General features: G+C 36.9%; 1 protein-coding gene across 3 annotated transcripts in view; it reads left to right on the forward strand.

The window, feature by feature from the left end:
* The window catches only part of ADAMTS19 (ADAM metallopeptidase with thrombospondin type 1 motif 19), a 232549-nt gene that overhangs the window by 202068 nt on the left and 13652 nt on the right, over positions 1-16829 (forward strand). For all 3 annotated transcript variants that reach the window (XM_088798593.1, XM_088798594.1, XM_019756011.3), the window contains 3 exons: positions 302-437; positions 4500-4704; positions 7563-7715. In XM_088798593.1, coding sequence (XP_088654719.1) covers positions 302-437; positions 4500-4704; positions 7563-7715 — 494 coding nt within the window. The remainder of the gene's footprint in view (positions 1-301; positions 438-4499; positions 4705-7562; positions 7716-16829) is intronic.

The raw sequence follows: 16829 nt of genomic DNA on the forward strand, positions 1-16829 counted from the left end.
CTAAAAGATAGGCTAGCCCCTTTACAACAAATGTTTAATATCTTATCAGCTTATGCTGCCACAATCCCTTTGTACTATAAAACTTGCCATTTAATTTCTAACGAGGAAAAAAATTACCATTCATCTTCCTTAAGCCTGGGGATACATTTTGTTACGTAAATAATATCATCTTCATTGATCTAACCTAAACTTTGTTTAAAATATCTACAAAAATTACAGCATAAGCCTGTGAACACCTCCCAAATCCATTAGATAAAGGCCTATGATAACATTTCTTTGTATGTGCATTTGCTCTTCTCAGGAGAAAGGAAGACAACAGTGTCTTGCACAAAAATCATGAACAAAAATATCAGTATTGTGGACAACAAGAAATGCAAATACTTAACCAAGCCAGAGCCACAGATTCGCAAGTGCAACGAGCAACCCTGCCAAACCAGGTAAGGCTGACCCACCACTCCTTAAGGCATTGTTTCGCCATTACATTACTGGTCTTTAAAACACACTCAAAATATTAAGGAAATCACATTTTCTTAAAAAACAATGCAAGGGATCTGTACCAAATGCAAAGTTAAATTAGCAAGGTCTAACAAAGAAAGATAATTGATGGAATGAATATTGGAGCATCAAGTTTGGGAGTTATGTTGACTTTAGCTGAACTCTCCACAGTGTGTAAACAACCACTAACTGGGATGGAGGGGAACAACTCATTAAAATTACTTGGTAACCTGTTGGTCATCTCTTCCAAAATCTGGCTATTGGGTTGAATGCAGCTATTCATTCCTGAATTCTTCAAAATGGTGTGTTAGAACTTGCCAAGGGTGATATAAACCAAAACAGGACTAGCCAGGACCCAGTCCCCTGCTCTGCCATCAGGGGCCAGTGTGGCTCTCCTGGTTCCCAGCTGGACCCTCACTTCCTCTCCCAAAGCAAACGGCCCGAAACCTGATCTCTGATCACCAGACTCCTGACCTGGGTTCTATTTACTGGACAGTTAGTTGCTTTGGTCCCGTGTGACTTCCCCAGTATGTATTAGGCAACACAGCAGGCAAGAAGGTCCTGAGTTAGGGGACAAAATGGCAATGCTGAGCAGCTGGAAGTGACTTCGAAAGACGCCACGTCTTACTCACGTGCAGAGACAAATGAGTGGAGCCTTAGTATAATTTTGGAGCAGGCTAGCATAGCAGCAAGGCTATTTGGAATGGACCCCATCACTGGGCTCCTGAAAATCCACATGCTTTCATGGAAAACCTGATGGTGGACTTGAGGGGTACTAAGTCCCACTGTCAAAACTCCTGAAAAGTTTTAGGGATGGCATGACAAAAAGAGTGTGAGGCTGAATTGATTCTTCTAGAATATGGGGACAGGGACATTTCCATCTTGACCCTCAGAGGTTTGTAGAAACTCAGTGAGTTAGGATAGTAGTGAGTTCTTGGGGCAGCCAACAGAGAATTGAGCTCCCTTCGCAATAGTTTCTGCAGTGGAGTCAGTGAATTTACACATCTTGCAGCTCAGATACGCAAAGAACTGGTAGCTGTGTAGCGACCTATAACGAAATCATCGTCTTCACGACCCTCCGCCCCCCGGAATAAGTACAGCCCGAAAGGGGGAGGAGGGACACAGTAGCCAATGAACTTTCTAGGCTTTTCTGTCCTCAGTAATCTCTTTGGGGATTGGTGTCGTGCAGGCTGGTGCTCAGCTCCTCTGGTTTCCTTGTTTCCCACCATACCCCCTTCTGCAGGAGCAGCGCTGCCTCCTGAGTGCCCGTGATTCTTGCTTATTGCAAAACTCAGTGATGGGAGCCTCCAGACCCGGCTCATGCTGAGTTGATGAGAGAGAGCTTAAAAGCGCTGGGAAAATCCTTTCTTCCTGGGAAAATCCTTTCTTCCTCCACAGAGCTGAAATTTTGAGACTTGCTTCTCTGTAGATTCAATGTATTTGGGATGTCACAAGCTGATTACCAACCTTTCCTTCCCTGTACATTCCTGCTCTACCAATCCTGCCCCTCCCACAGGCAAAAAAGTGCTTCTAGGGAACAGGACAAAAGAATGATGCGTGTACAAATGTGCGAAAGATACATGTACACTGCCATACTTTCAGTAATTTATGTTCCTGCCTGGCTATATGCTTTTGAGCCTAACTCCATGAGTAGGTCAATAGGAAGGGTGACCTAAGGAATTATTATCACCTATGGTCAGGTCCTTGAGCCCTTTGCATTCAGTGCTGGACAGATAAATAGAGTTTTTGGCCTTTGCCCTGTCGGCTAAAGAAACGACTCTTTTGTTATTATTATTCCTAAGAATTCTCCTTTCTTTCTCCATTTTTTAAATACATATTAAAATGCGAATTACTTATGTTTAGTAATTTGCTAAAATATTTGAAAACACCATTTATATACCATATAACTTTTGCATATGGATGAAAGAGCAATGGCTTTTTCTGATATATCAGGAATCTTGAATGAGCTGGACTGGAGTGTATTTGTCACGTCCAAACGTGGTCAGTGAAGGATCCAAAGGTACGGTGCCCGCCATTTGCTGTCCTCAGCTGTCTTGGGGGCAATGCCTCGATAATAATTTGGTAAAATGAATAGTTTTAAAGGGCCAGTACATTTCTGAGTGCGGAATTAGTTTTGCAGCTGGAGACTGGAAGTCTTTTTGTTAGAGATGAGTATTTTCCTTCTCTTGGAAAAGGAGGCTCTATTTTGTGAACCACCAAGAAGCGATGTTGCTGAGGTTAACCGAAATACTGGCAAGTAAGAAATGGACACAGGCGATTATTCAGGGTGATCACAGAAAGCTTTCTAAGGCTTCGTGTAACTGGTATTGCACAGCTGTTATTTCTCCTGCCTCTTCTTTGCCCCACCCTAGTAAGACTTGTTGTAATTTCTGTTCACATTTGATGGAACTCTATGTGCCAAATATAAAATATAGTGATGCACTAGTAAACAGCTTTGCAAAAAGGAATCTTAAAGATAAGGAAATAGATAGTTCCAAATTAGATTAATTCTAAAATACAGAATGTTTTCTCTCATTGTGAGTTTAGTTTACATGTTAGTTCTTATTTTTGAGTTTTCTCAAGGAATGGATAAAGTAACTTTTTAATCATCACACGAAGGATCTCTAAAATAAATTTTATTTAAAAAATACGAGGTTCCATGAAATTGCAACTACTTCTCTTTTCAATAATGTCTTCTGAATTCCATAGTTGGGGAAAAGGTACTAAGATGTATTTAAAGTATTGTGCTCGTAGCCTGGGTATCCTTGTGCAGAGAGAAGAAGCAGAAACTAAATAAAATTGGAAGATAAATATTCACTTTAGGAAACACCCACTAGGTGATTCCAAAGCAAAATGGTAGGACCTCATCATACTTGACAGGCCAGTAGACAAGGGCCTTGCTACAGGCACTATTGGAGTGCAAATGTTATCATGAATTTTTTGTTTTGTTTTCAGAAATAGAAGCATAGAATCATTTAGACTTAAACCATCATACAGCCGAGGAAACTAGGCTGGAAGAGGATGTAACATATCAAACTTCGATTTATTGCCAAGAACATAGGGGCTCAAGTAAATTCGGAAGCATTGAAGCAATCTCTAGAAAACAGAGAGAAACATAAATTCCATCTCAAGAAATGTTTAATGCAAAGCTATTGTATGAAAAGTGTTATGGGTGCAAAGCAGAATAAGGCATTGATTTTGCCTTTGAAGAGCTTCTATATTAGGAAGAGAAGGTCAAATTCTGTAGGTAGCCTTTGAGCCTCTCCGCTTCCCTAGAGAATATCTATTATTATAAGTGTCGTGTGACTGCCACAAGCCACGTGACAGAGGGCAGAGGAGAACACAATCCCTGTGGGTTGGATGGAGAAGACCTTTCTAGGAGGAAGGAACTGAGAGCTGACTCTCAAGCATCTCCACAGTGGACTCTCCAGAAGCGAGTGCCATGAGATGAAAACAGAAAGTGTTTCGGGAGCAAGCTGAGCATACCGTTTATTTTCCAAACAAGTGGGTGATGAAGCTAGAGAAATCTATGAATAAGTATAAGATATTTATAAATATACTGTAATACATATGATATATGTTATATACTGAGTACTTATTGTATGTCAGATAATATACTAATAAATACTTTCACACGTGAGAAAGTGGGAATTGGACAGCTGTTAAGAATTGTTTTAAGAATGTGACCCTAGTAAGGAACCCAGAATTAAGCTCCGGCTTCTGACCGCCTGCTCTGTGCTAAACTAGGATTGTGCAGGTATTTTAGTGGGGTATTCAGATCCCCCATAAGGTTGTCCAAATAATAGGAAGTGCAGAGAGGGTTTTATTGACAGGTATCACCCGAATCCAAATTTCATAAATCACTTTACTGGCATAGGCTTGGCTTTCTTCCTGACATAAATTCGGAGGGGTGTTTGAATTCCTGGTCCTTCAGGGAGATTCCAACTCCTTAGAAATGGTCGCTGTCTTCAAACTTGTTTCAGTGCCTCTTGCATTCCTTTTAGGTGGATGATGACAGAATGGACCCCGTGTTCACGAACTTGTGGAAAAGGGATGCAGAGCAGACAAGTGGCGTGTACCCAACAACTGAGCAACGGCACCCTGATCAGGGCCCGGGAGAGGGACTGCGCGGGGCCCAAGCCGGCCTCCGCCCAACGCTGCGAGGGCCAGGACTGCATGACCGTGTGGGAGGCAGGGGTGTGGTCAGAGGTGCGGACACGCCCCCTTTCTTTTCCTTTTCCTTTTCCTTTTGTTTTTTTTGACGCTTAGCTTGTGTAAGGTCCTGTCATATTATGTTCAGAATCTCTCTGGATGGCAGTCGATATTTTTCAATACCATCTGCTGATTTTGCTGATGATATATATATGCTCATTATAAATAATTTCGAAAACAGGACAAAACACAGAGATTTACTCTTTATTCTGTAAATATTGTAACACGCTTACGAGTATATTTGATATGCATTTGGAATCCTGCTGTTTCATTTATGTGTCATGAGGATACCCTTAAGTGGGCACATATTAAAATACACATTTGACTCATTATATGTCCCTGAACATTTAAAAGGGGAAGAACAAAGGGATTAACATTAACAATCATTTTCTGTGAGCAAGGACTGTATTTTGACTTCATGTATAGTATATTGTTTATATTTAATTGCCAATGCAAGAAAGGTAGCAGTTTTACCATTTTATAATATAGCTCAGAGAAATGAAATAGTTTACCCAAAGTCCTATCTGAGTGGTAGAGCTGGGATTTGAACCTAGTGCTGTCTAAGTCACTGCACCACACACCCACTAATTTGTAGCATATAGTGTAGGGGTGTGTTCCATGCCAAAGTGTAGGCTTGATTTTCTGTTTTCATGATATATCTCCTTATGCAATAATAAACACCAGTCATTATATTTCCTCGTTGCTCTGAAGCATATCAGGTGAGTATGTGGGTGCACACACACACACACACACACACACACACACACACATTTATATACCCATTCACATGTGCAAAGACCAGTGCATACACATATCCAGAGCAAAATCACCCACGCGCTTAATTTCAGAATATTAAATAGGATATAAAAATGACAAATAGAAAATGCTAGGTTGCACTAAGAAGCCATTCTTATGAAAATGAGTATAAAGTAGCTTAGATAATAAGATTTGTGAAATTATTCAATGAACCCACTCCCCCTAAAAGCACATTAGCAAATCACGTGACTTTCTGTTGTCTTACTTTCCTGATCTGTACCTTGCTGTTTAATAGATTCGTCTTCATGTGTAATGTGTGCTTTTGAGGATGAGTGCAATATCCAATTTGACATCAATATGAATCAGGAATCAGTTCAGTCTGAAGAGAAGAATCACATGAACATCAGAGAAACAAAAATACCCCACCTCCAGCCTAACCATAATGCTTTAGCAAACTCTTCAGGAGGCGATAGGTCAGAAAGAGTCTACTATACAGATTTTGGCACCAGCCGGAAGAAATGATATGTCTCAATGCAATATGCCAATGAAAAAATGGCTCTATTGTTTTGATTTCATTTAAAATTGATTTTTATGAATCAGGGTTAGTTTTAGTTGCAAGAAATAAAAATAAAAATATTAAAATACCAAATCACACATATAGTCTCAAGCTCAACACACTCAAACACAAGGCATAGATTATGAGATAATTACTTATTTGTGCAAAATTCAGTATATTGAAAATGTCATTAGTTCCATGCTCAAGTTTTCAGGAACACAACTGTTGGAATCCACATGGTTACTCTGGTGCTACATCATTACTAAATGTTTATCTGCACCTCTTTCTTTAGACCTTTTGGAGACACAAATATAGATCAGATTTTCAAGTTTTGCCATAGCTCTCATTCCCCCATTCTCCCCTGTCCCACCCAATGCCATTTTGGTCTCTGTCCAGATAGTCAGTGATGCATACCTTTGTAAAACTGGGAGCTTTATACATATTCCACAATAGGAAGCATAAAGGTAATTGACAGGGGAAGTTTCACCTAAAAGATTGGTGGAATATACATGTGTGCTTCATATCTGTATGTCATCATTGTCAATCAAGCATCAATTATTTATGAAGTGAACTAAACTATTTTGAACCGAATTATATTTCAATCCATACAACCATTCAGAATGATGATTTCTATATACCCTGTTTCCCTGAAAATAAGACCTAGCTGGACAATCAGCTCTAATTAGTCTTTTGGAGCAAAAATTAATATAAGACACAGTATTATATGTTATGTTATGTTATGTTATGTTATGTTATGTTATGTTATGTTATGTTATGTTATGTTATGTTATGTTATGTTATGTTATGTTATGTTATGTTATGTTATGTTATGTTATACCCGGTCTTATAGTATAGTAAAATAAGACCGGGTCTTATATGAATTTTTGTTCCAAAAGACGCATTAGAGCTGATGGTCCAGCGAGGTCTTATTTTCGGGGAAACACAGTAATTATGTAAAGAAATTCTTTGGTTTATTTCTGTTAAGATTTTCTCTGTTTTAGCTTTAAGAATGGTTTGTGAAAAATGACATTCTGTAAGAAATAGTCACTTTTCACAAACATTTCTTCAGGCTAAAATAGTAAATCTTAGCAAAAATAAAATAATGAATGTTCTTACATAATTTCATGTAAAAATTTGATGTCAATCAAATGTAGTATTTAAATTTGATCATTGATTATTTGTCTTTTATCAAGAATCCATATGATATATTACGCTCTGTATTAATGGACCTGTGTTTCTGAAGCCCTTTCACCTCCAGCACTGTGCTCTAAGCTCCATCTGGCCTCTGGTCCTGGTGCATAGCCTGTTCTCCTTATTCTTTGTTTCTTTATTCTTTTATTAGGTTGGTGCAAAAGTAATTATGATTTAAAAGGTTAAAAATAATTGCAAACACCGCAATTACTTTTGCATCCGCCTAATACCTGGACTTTATGTGAGTTATAGGCTTATGAGATGATTAGAACCAACGCTTAACATAATTTCATCATTCATCTGTATCTCCTAATGACTGACTTTATCCAGACTCTCTGGTGTTATCTTCCAGTGTTCGGTCAAATGTGGCAAAGGTGTCCGTCACCGGACCGTGAGGTGTACCAACCCGAGAAAGAAATGCGTCCTCTCCACCAGGCCCAGGGAGGCCGAGGACTGTGAGGATTACTCGAAATGCTACGTGTGGCGAATGGGTGACTGGTCTAAGGTAAGAATCATGCTGTACATCCTCAGTATTAGGTTTCAATAATGTCAGCATTGCCACGGGTACCACATCCATACAGTATGACGTTTAGGAGGGATGGAGGGTAGATGTAAAGATCATGGGATGTGGACTGTTATATCCCCAGGTTCAAATCCTGCCTGTCTGTCCGTGATCATGATCTGTATAAAACTGTTTTAAAGATTAAGTAAGATAAACTGTATAAAGCACTTAACACCATTTTTGACACAAAGAAAGTTCTCAGAAATATTATTATTGTTGTTTTGTGGCTGGTTTTTGTGATATAGTTTTTGTCAGAATATTTTTGCATGAAACTTACCTAATAAATAGAATACTATCAGGTAAGTCCATTCAAAATATAATTAAGGAAAGTATTGGTAGAATCAAACAAAGGAATTACCATCATAATGGGTAGTAGACATTCTTTTTCCCACCAACATTTGGGGTTGTATATGGAAGAGATGGGAAGGAACAGAATTCTTGAAGCCGTTTGGTCAAATCAAGGGGACACACTCACTTGGCAGTTGAACAGTATGTTTAATACGATAATAGTAATGCCTCACATATTAATGAGGTGTAGAAAATAGGTCACATATTCACTCTACAAAGTATTAATAAATCCCATGGTTTAATATAAAATTCCGATCATATCTAGGTGAAAACAGCTCTCAAATACTAGTTTTCAGGAATGTATTAATCAAATGGTCCCCTGTGCCTCGCCACATTTAGCTGTGATACTATTTTTTTTTTTTTATTAAATTTATTGGGGTGACAATTGTTAGTAAAATTACATAGATTTCAGGTGTACAATTCTGTATTACATCATCTATAAATCCCATTGTGTGTTCATCACCCAGAGTCAGTTCTCCTTCCATCACCATATATTCGATCCCCCTTACCCTCATCTACCACCCCCCACCCCCCGCCCCCCTTACTATTTACCTATTGTCATGGGATCATAAAATTCTAGGGCTTAGAAGAGCCATAATAAATCCTTTCTTCTTCCCTTTTATTGTATAAATTAAAAAAAGTAAAAGTGGTGGCTGCCGGGGCATGGTGTGGAGTGTGGCAGCTATTCATAAATAACACTGAGGAACATTCTGGAAGAAATCTTTTCATTGTATAATGCACTGTGTCTAACCAGTTTGCCCAACGTTGCCCCCCCCAAAACCCATGACATTTAAAATCTATTTTCTTGTGATTATTTATGTCTTTCCTCCTTAACAAAAGTTTGCATGTAAACATCGCATTTAAGTTTTGAGTAAACTGCTCTCTCTTTCCACCACATACAACATTCAGAGTTCATCTTGGGACTCTTAAAAGATGCATTTGTAAACTATGTAAATTAATCCCTGACTACAGGAAATATTCATCCCAAAACAGGCAGCTTTTAACTGGTGAAGCATATAAGGAAACTTCCTCCTTTAGAGTGAAAGAGAATTCCCAATTAACCACAAATAATTTTGTTTTATGTTCAGGATTATATTTCCCTAATTCTAAGAGAGAGAAATAGAGTAGGATGAGAAGGAAAGACAATGGTTTGGAAGTCAAGAGACATGATGGGAACAGTTTGGGCTCCCTCATTGTGTAGATGGCACATTGGTTAAGCCACTGATTATGTTTGTGTCCTTATTTCCATATGAGTGAAATAAGGAAAATTGATATCACTGTTGTTTTCAAGCTCCATGTATATAGTAACTTTTCATTTAGCACTGAAGGTATAAGATAGGATGAGAAAATACAGTACCAGCTGGAAGGGTGTAGGGGAGATCGCCTATTGCTCACTTTCAATTATTTTGGCTGGTGAAATTCTGAATGTTTTCCTTAAATGAAATGATTCTGCTGTAAGGAAAAGTTTAAAAACCACTAGAATAGATGAGCTATATTTTTCCAACTTCATTAATTAATAGAAATATTTTAAGTGATAAATATTGTTAACCTCCAGTTAACTACAAAAACCAAACATTGTGATTGCAAAAACAGAAGATCCAGGTTTTATTGTAATTTATAACCGAACTGTAAGCTCCTACGTTGCAGCGTATAGAAATATGGCTGGCGAATCCTATTTGCATGATAAATACTATTACTATTGATTAAAATGTGCCTATTATGTAGCCTCTGGTTAAATCTTAAGCAAAATCAAAATTACCTGGGGAGATCATAGAAAATGTTAATTTTGGTTTTTCACATAAGCCTTAAAAAAACATATTTAAGCATTTTACCACAATTATATATATCCGTATGATGTCATTTTAAATCTACGTGGAATGAATTACTTTAAATTGATTTTGTTGTGCTATATATTGCTCCCCAGCTAGAACATAACCGTTATGAGTAAGGAAAGAAACAGATAGGCACAATGAATATTCATCTTTATTCCATGACTTTTTACCTTTGTTTGTTGGACTGTTTGTGTCTTTGTTTCCTTATTTAGAAGATCCAGCATGTGGCTTTTTTTTCTTCCTCTTTATATGAATATAAGTCTCTCTTTCCTTAAAGCCGTTTTGTTATTCTTCATTCCTGACTGAGGTCTCCGCATAGCGGATTCACACAGTGTACAAATTAAAGCCCAGTGGTTCCACATGAACTTTTCGTACTTTATCTCTCCTTTTGTAATTCTAAGGTGTCACTTTCATGTTAAAATGAAAACCATCCCAAAATAATTACATAATAAAAGAATAATACTGTGATTTTTAAGTTTCAGTGGTTAAAATGTTAATGGACAGAGGAAACACACAGATCTTTTATTCTTATCAGCTCTGACTGTGGAACAAGACTAGCAGTTAGATGTGTGCAGTCGTGGGTGGATTTCTGTGCTCCTCTGAGGTCAATTAATCTGTCAGTTTCTACTCAAATTCTGCTAATATTTTTTAACTATTGATAAATCTAAGAGGACTTAAATTAGACCTTGGATTCTTTAGTCTGGAATATTCAATGGACTTTCCATAAAGTCTAGCTCTGAAACCCTGCTTCTCCCTTGATAATATGGATGAATTACTATGGAATCAGTTAAACAAAAAATACACTCTCAGGTTCTCCCACTGTCTAAAAGTTATTGAGCACTGTTGGGACAAGGTTGTATTGGCTAAACAAGAGGTTTATTAAGAATATGGCTTATGCCTCAAACTGCGTTCAGGGTATTTGGATCAGTCTGTGTGATTTCTAGCATGTATGTTTTGGTGGTGAATAGTGGAAAAATTGCTCTCAGCAGGAGAGGGGGAAAACATAGATCCAGGTATATTCAAAGAGAAAGATGTCCTGACATAAAATTATTACCTGAGTAGATTTCTGAGTAGATGTAATGCAACCTTTGCTGAACAATGCTCATATTTATTTCATTGAACCTGGAAAGTTGGTAAAAATGGAACACAAACAGCGTGGTTGCTTTACTCTGGCAGGGGTTAACCATCAACACAATTATATGCCACATTCTGGCTATATCTCTGATACAGATATGGCTGTAGGGTCTTTCCTGGGAGAGCACAACACAACCCATATGTTTCCTGGCCATATAAACCCGAATTTCTACGTTAAAGATATCCTAAGTATAGAACACTGACTTTAAAAATAACATAGTCCCTTATGTTTAATGAAATGCCATATTTTCTGCCTGAATTTGGCCTGTCTGCCTTTATTTGAACTTGTGCAACTTCTTGTTTTCATTATTAAAGGCCAGTAGAGGAGCAATGAAAGAGTATTGTTTTATATACTTACGTGTTAAACAGAATTTGGTCCTTCATGAAACTCTTATAGTTAACTTTTCTGTGCAGTGTTATTAGCAAGTGGCCTATACTTATTGAGGTGAATTATAATGAAACAAAACACCTTGGAATTGCACATAATTATTCTTGGTTTATTCTTAGAATCAATTCATACTCTACAATTTGAATTTAATTTCGTCTTTTAAAAGTCTGGAAAATGAATAGTTTTGGCTACATATCAAATTATGACATGATTAATAGAGTTTTGAATGAGAGATTGAGTCTTGTGAAGATGTAATTCAAAATAATGCTGGAAGCACAGTAAATCATTTTGGATGATTTAATTATACAAATAGTGTGGGCTATCTTTATTTAGAAGTGGTAAATATAAAGCTTGCAGTAAAATGAGGCATTTTAAATTTTTTCAGCAAAGGAAATCCCAATTATATTTAGTATATTTAGTTGAATAGCAGAGGAATTAGATAGAAGAGGAATCCAAAAATTAATGTAATTTTTCCTAATGAACAGGGGAAATCTATCAAACTAAATACATGCTTTCTAACTGTAAAAATTGCATTTAAGACATTAGGAATTCTACTTGTTCAGAGATCATTTTCATTCTCACAGAGAAGATTTTCTATTCATGTCATTACAAATCTCAAGATGGTGTTTTACAATTTTTTTGTGTGTTTTCTCTGAAAACAGTGTTGTGGCAGAAACTCAAAACATATTGATTGCTTAATAATTTATTTTTATAACTATTAAAGACCTGCATATATCTGGGTTATTTCTAATAAAACTAATTTTCTTACCATACATATTACAGATATTATTGAAATCCACCTAGTGTGTTATGTTGTCCTAGAACTCTGTAATAACTATGGGAAAAGAGCTACTTTTCCTGAGTCATTAACACTCTAATTTCTTCAAAGAAGCTCCAAAGTAGAATTTCAAATTAAGCAAGTAGCTTATGCCAGATCGTTCTTTAAGGTGGCTTTGCAAAATCAAGCGTTATAACCTTAAATGTTCTCATTTTGCATAATTAGTAAATTAAAACAATTCAACAGGGAAGTGCAAGATCAACGAAACAACAATTCCTCGAACAAATCCTTACTGACATTCTCAAAACAAGTCTAGAGAAACAAACAGAGGATTTATTACCCTGTCATACCTTTATCCAGATTGGCCAGCAGTCAATGTAAGTGGCTTTGTTTGCACCTTTTCTCATATCCCTAAAAAAAAAATTCTTTTATTTTTTACTCTTTGGATTCTTAGAGAGACAGACAGATCATGTGATTTTGAACCTCTGCCCCCAATTCTCATTGGGGCCCTTGGCCTGATGATCTGCCTTCTTGTTTGCTACCCAGAAGCTTGTCACTCCTTAAAATTAACATTGACAGTGGTACTTGTGACTTATCACAGTTGGTAGGCAATTATGAATAATCCCAGGTAAATTTCTTTCCTCTGGAGGAAAACTCAGTAACTCACAAAGAAACCTAAAGAAACAAATCTTAATCAATGCAATCAAGAACATCTTAAATTAGGGCCGGCCCGGTGGCTCAGGTGGTTAGAGCTCCATACTCCTAACTCCGAAGGCTGCGGGTTCGATTCCCACATGGGCCAGTGGGCTCTCAACCACAAGGTTGACAGTTCGAGTCCCGCAAGGGATGGTGGGAAGCGCCCCATGCAACTAAAATTGAACAGGGCACCTTGAGCTGAGCTGCCGCTGAGCTGCCGGATGGCTCAGTTGGTTGGAGCGTATTCTCTCAACCACAAGGTTTCCGGTTTCGACTCCCGCAAGGGATGGTGGGCTGCGTCCCCTGCAACTAGCAACAGCAACTGGACCTGGAGCTGAGCTGCGCCCTCCACAACTAAGATTGAAAGGACAACAACTTGATTTGGGAAGAAAAGTCCTGGAAGTACACACTGTTCCCCAATAAAGTCCTGTTCCACTTCCCCAATAAAATCTTAAAAAAAAAAAAAAAAAGAATATCTTAAATTAAATAACTAGATAACACCATGCTTTTAAAGATGCATCTCTGCAGCCTAGTGTTTTTGCATTAAGTCAAAAGGGTAAAAAAGAACCAGATCCAAAAATCCCAAAGGAAGGCGTTCTTGTTGCTTATGACCAGGCCAGGGTCTTAGGACTATACATTCCTACATGTCCGGACTGACCCAATGCTGGCATATACATAGAGATAGAGATAGAAATAGAGATAAAGATATAGCCTTCCCCAATTAAAGTCAACTTACAGGAGGTCCCAGAATCCAACTGAGACTATATATACCTTGATGATTTTAATGCAAATAAAACTAACTGGATTGTTACAGGTTAGGAAAGGGGAGCTCAATCAGTTGTTAGAAGGATTTCTCATTCAAATTTAAAGAAACAATTAGTAACAACAGCAAATGACTAAATTAAATACCCTAGTAGAATGTAAAAATAGAAAATGTTAAATATCGGCTAAAACTAGAGAATAAAAGAATGAATAAAATGAGAATTGCCATTATATAATGAGTAAATATTTTGTAATGTAGATACTTTAGTAAAATTGGTATTTACTGAAATCCTGAATGTCATCATTTTTATAAGACTACATTCATAATAATTTACGAATTCTTGAAACTTACATTCCCAGAATTATATTCCAGGGAAAACGCATTCCCTGGAATGTGGTCGCCATGTATGAGAAATTCTGTAGTTACACCATGATAACCAAATACCTTTTGCTGTAGGACCTTTCAGATCCTTTACCATTCTTCTGTACTTGATAAATCCCAAAGAGAGACTAGAGTATTCTTTTTTTTCCCCTTTATTAAAGATCACTTTTGCAGAGCTAGTTTTTTAGTGTAATATACATTGGGGAAGCTTACATTAGATTATTCCAATTTCAAAGTTTTGTAAATATATTTTTTTTTTCAAATGAGAGAAAATTATAGACTGAAGCCACACTGAAATTATCTATAAACTAAAAAACTGTTCTTGAGATTGGTTATCCATTTCTATTCAGAATTGTGTTCTGATTGTGTCTACAGATATTGATATTAGGCAAAAAATAACTGCTTATCATTTTTATAACTATAAATAATTTCATAAGAGGAAAGTATGAGCAGCTACTTCATAAACAAATAGGAATGTATCACACTGAAGTTCCATCATAGTTTGATCAATGAATTATATAAATCAAAGATTGTGGGCATGGTTTTAAACATTTGGACATTGAAGAAACCTATCCCAAGTTATCCTATATAAGACATCATTTACATCATAGGGACATTTATTTGAAAACTCACTTGTCCATGAATAAACTGTTCACACTAAAGAAATTACTCAATGATATATAGGATCATTTTCCTCAAGAAAAACTTTTTACTATTTTCTTTAAATACATCCACTGAACATTTACAGAATGTGCTACTCACCATTCTGTCTGGAGAATACAGCTCTCCTAAATCACGCACAAAATCCCCAACCTGTTGACTATCAAATTTTTTTTTGCCTCTGTCTCTGCACTTCCAGAGAGTGGAACTTTTTTTTGCATTGCTATCATTTTTATTTTTAAAGACCTCTTGAGAGTCATATTATTGCCCCAGATATATTTTAAAAATTGAATTTTCTCAATGTTCTAATTACTCAGTGTAGTCAAATACATTTGGCTGGCATGATTGAACATAAAAGAAATATATTAGATTCAAAAGAATGAGGTACACATACTATGTTTTCTATCTAGAAAAAAATATATAATTTAGAGAAATCGCAGTAGTTTCTCTCTATCTCTCTCTCTCGCTCTCTCTCTCCCCTCCCTCCCCCCCCCGTCTTTCTATATGTGTGTGTATGGGTATGCATATGTGTATATGTATATATAATGTATATATCATATGTGCATATACATGTAGAATTATATTATAAATGCAGATGTAAGAACATGTGTTTAACATTCTTTGAATCGTAAAACGAAAGAGAAATTTTTTGGAAAAAATCCACAGGGCTTAATAATACTATCTTCTTAATAGATCCTTGAAGAATCACTAGACTCTTAAAGTAATACTATCAGTGATCCTATGCTGCACACCAGGATAACTACAATTTCACCTTGTATATAAAACCTGAAAGTAATTCAGTAAATAAATGTGATTGAGTTAAACATTACTCTTGATGTTATTTATAGGGGGTGGAGCATGTCAAAACTCACTTTGAGGACATTGGACATCATGAAGGAGGGAGATTTTTTCATATTAAAAGTGTCGTGAAATTTGATAAGAATGTTATCAAATTAGAATCAGTAGTCTTAGCATTGAGTGCTTTTTACTGAAATGTAGTGAAATGTATGTTCATCAAATACCAGAGGATATTCAGAGAGAGACAGTACCAGATCACCAGGAAACCCAGAGAAAGACATGCTAAAAATGCAAGGAAAATATGCAATGACCAGCCAGTTAAAGAGGCATCATACAGGTCTTTGGATGCAAATGTCATGAAAGGGAAAATTGTTTCAACAAACACATCCCAGCTGCTTCCGCTTGACTGGGTGGCACTCCAGCTTTTGCACAGCCAAGGTGCACAACCAGCATCAATCTTGGATGCAGAGGACCCGTTCTTAGCCCCCGAGTCTCCATCCCCACATTTGTAAAGTGTGCGAAAGCAACGATAGGTCTGTGAACTTCAAAATGCTCTAACTGTGCAAGTAAAAGTAATGATCCAATGTCAGTGGTGTGCATAGTTCAAGGAAAAGTATTTTGAGCTACTTAAAATGAAGGACCTACCTTAGGAGACAAAACACAAATAGCAGAATGGATTAGAAAAATATAAATCTATAACCTTGTGCACTATATACAGAATATGTACAAGTCTATATAGCATAATAAATAAAACTAACAAACATGTTTAGAAACACACACACACACACACACACACACGACTTCAGGGCCCAGAGGGGCAATGAGAAGTGGGTTGCAGGATGCAGTGGAGCAACCAGAAAGCGCCATATAAAAGGAGTATATTCTGCTCAGTTCTGTCCAATTGCTTCCACGTATCTGTTTCCCCGTAGTACTTCTAAGGTTAGATGTTATCAAACTTTTTTTACCAATTTGATAAGTAAAAACAAATGATATCTCATTTTGAAACGCACGCATTCTTGAACTCAACAATTCTATTGCCAAAGATTTCCCTTACAGACATTCTTACATCATTTGCTAACCGTACTTATAAAATGCTCATTGCAGCCTTGTTCGGAACAACACAAATTTGGAAGCAATCCATATATCCATTGACTAGTTATGTAAATCATAATGAGAAATTCAAACAGTGGAATGCTCTAGTTTTTAAAATATATTTGTAAATGCATGCTGATGAGGAAATTTCACCAAGACGCACTATTGAGTAAGTAAATGTTAGGCA

This window comes from Rhinolophus sinicus, chromosome 5, assembly GCF_057876585.1.
Source record: "Rhinolophus sinicus isolate RSI-liver-muscle chromosome 5, RSI-T2T, whole genome shotgun sequence".
Taxonomy (NCBI): Eukaryota; Metazoa; Chordata; class Mammalia; order Chiroptera; family Rhinolophidae; genus Rhinolophus; species Rhinolophus sinicus.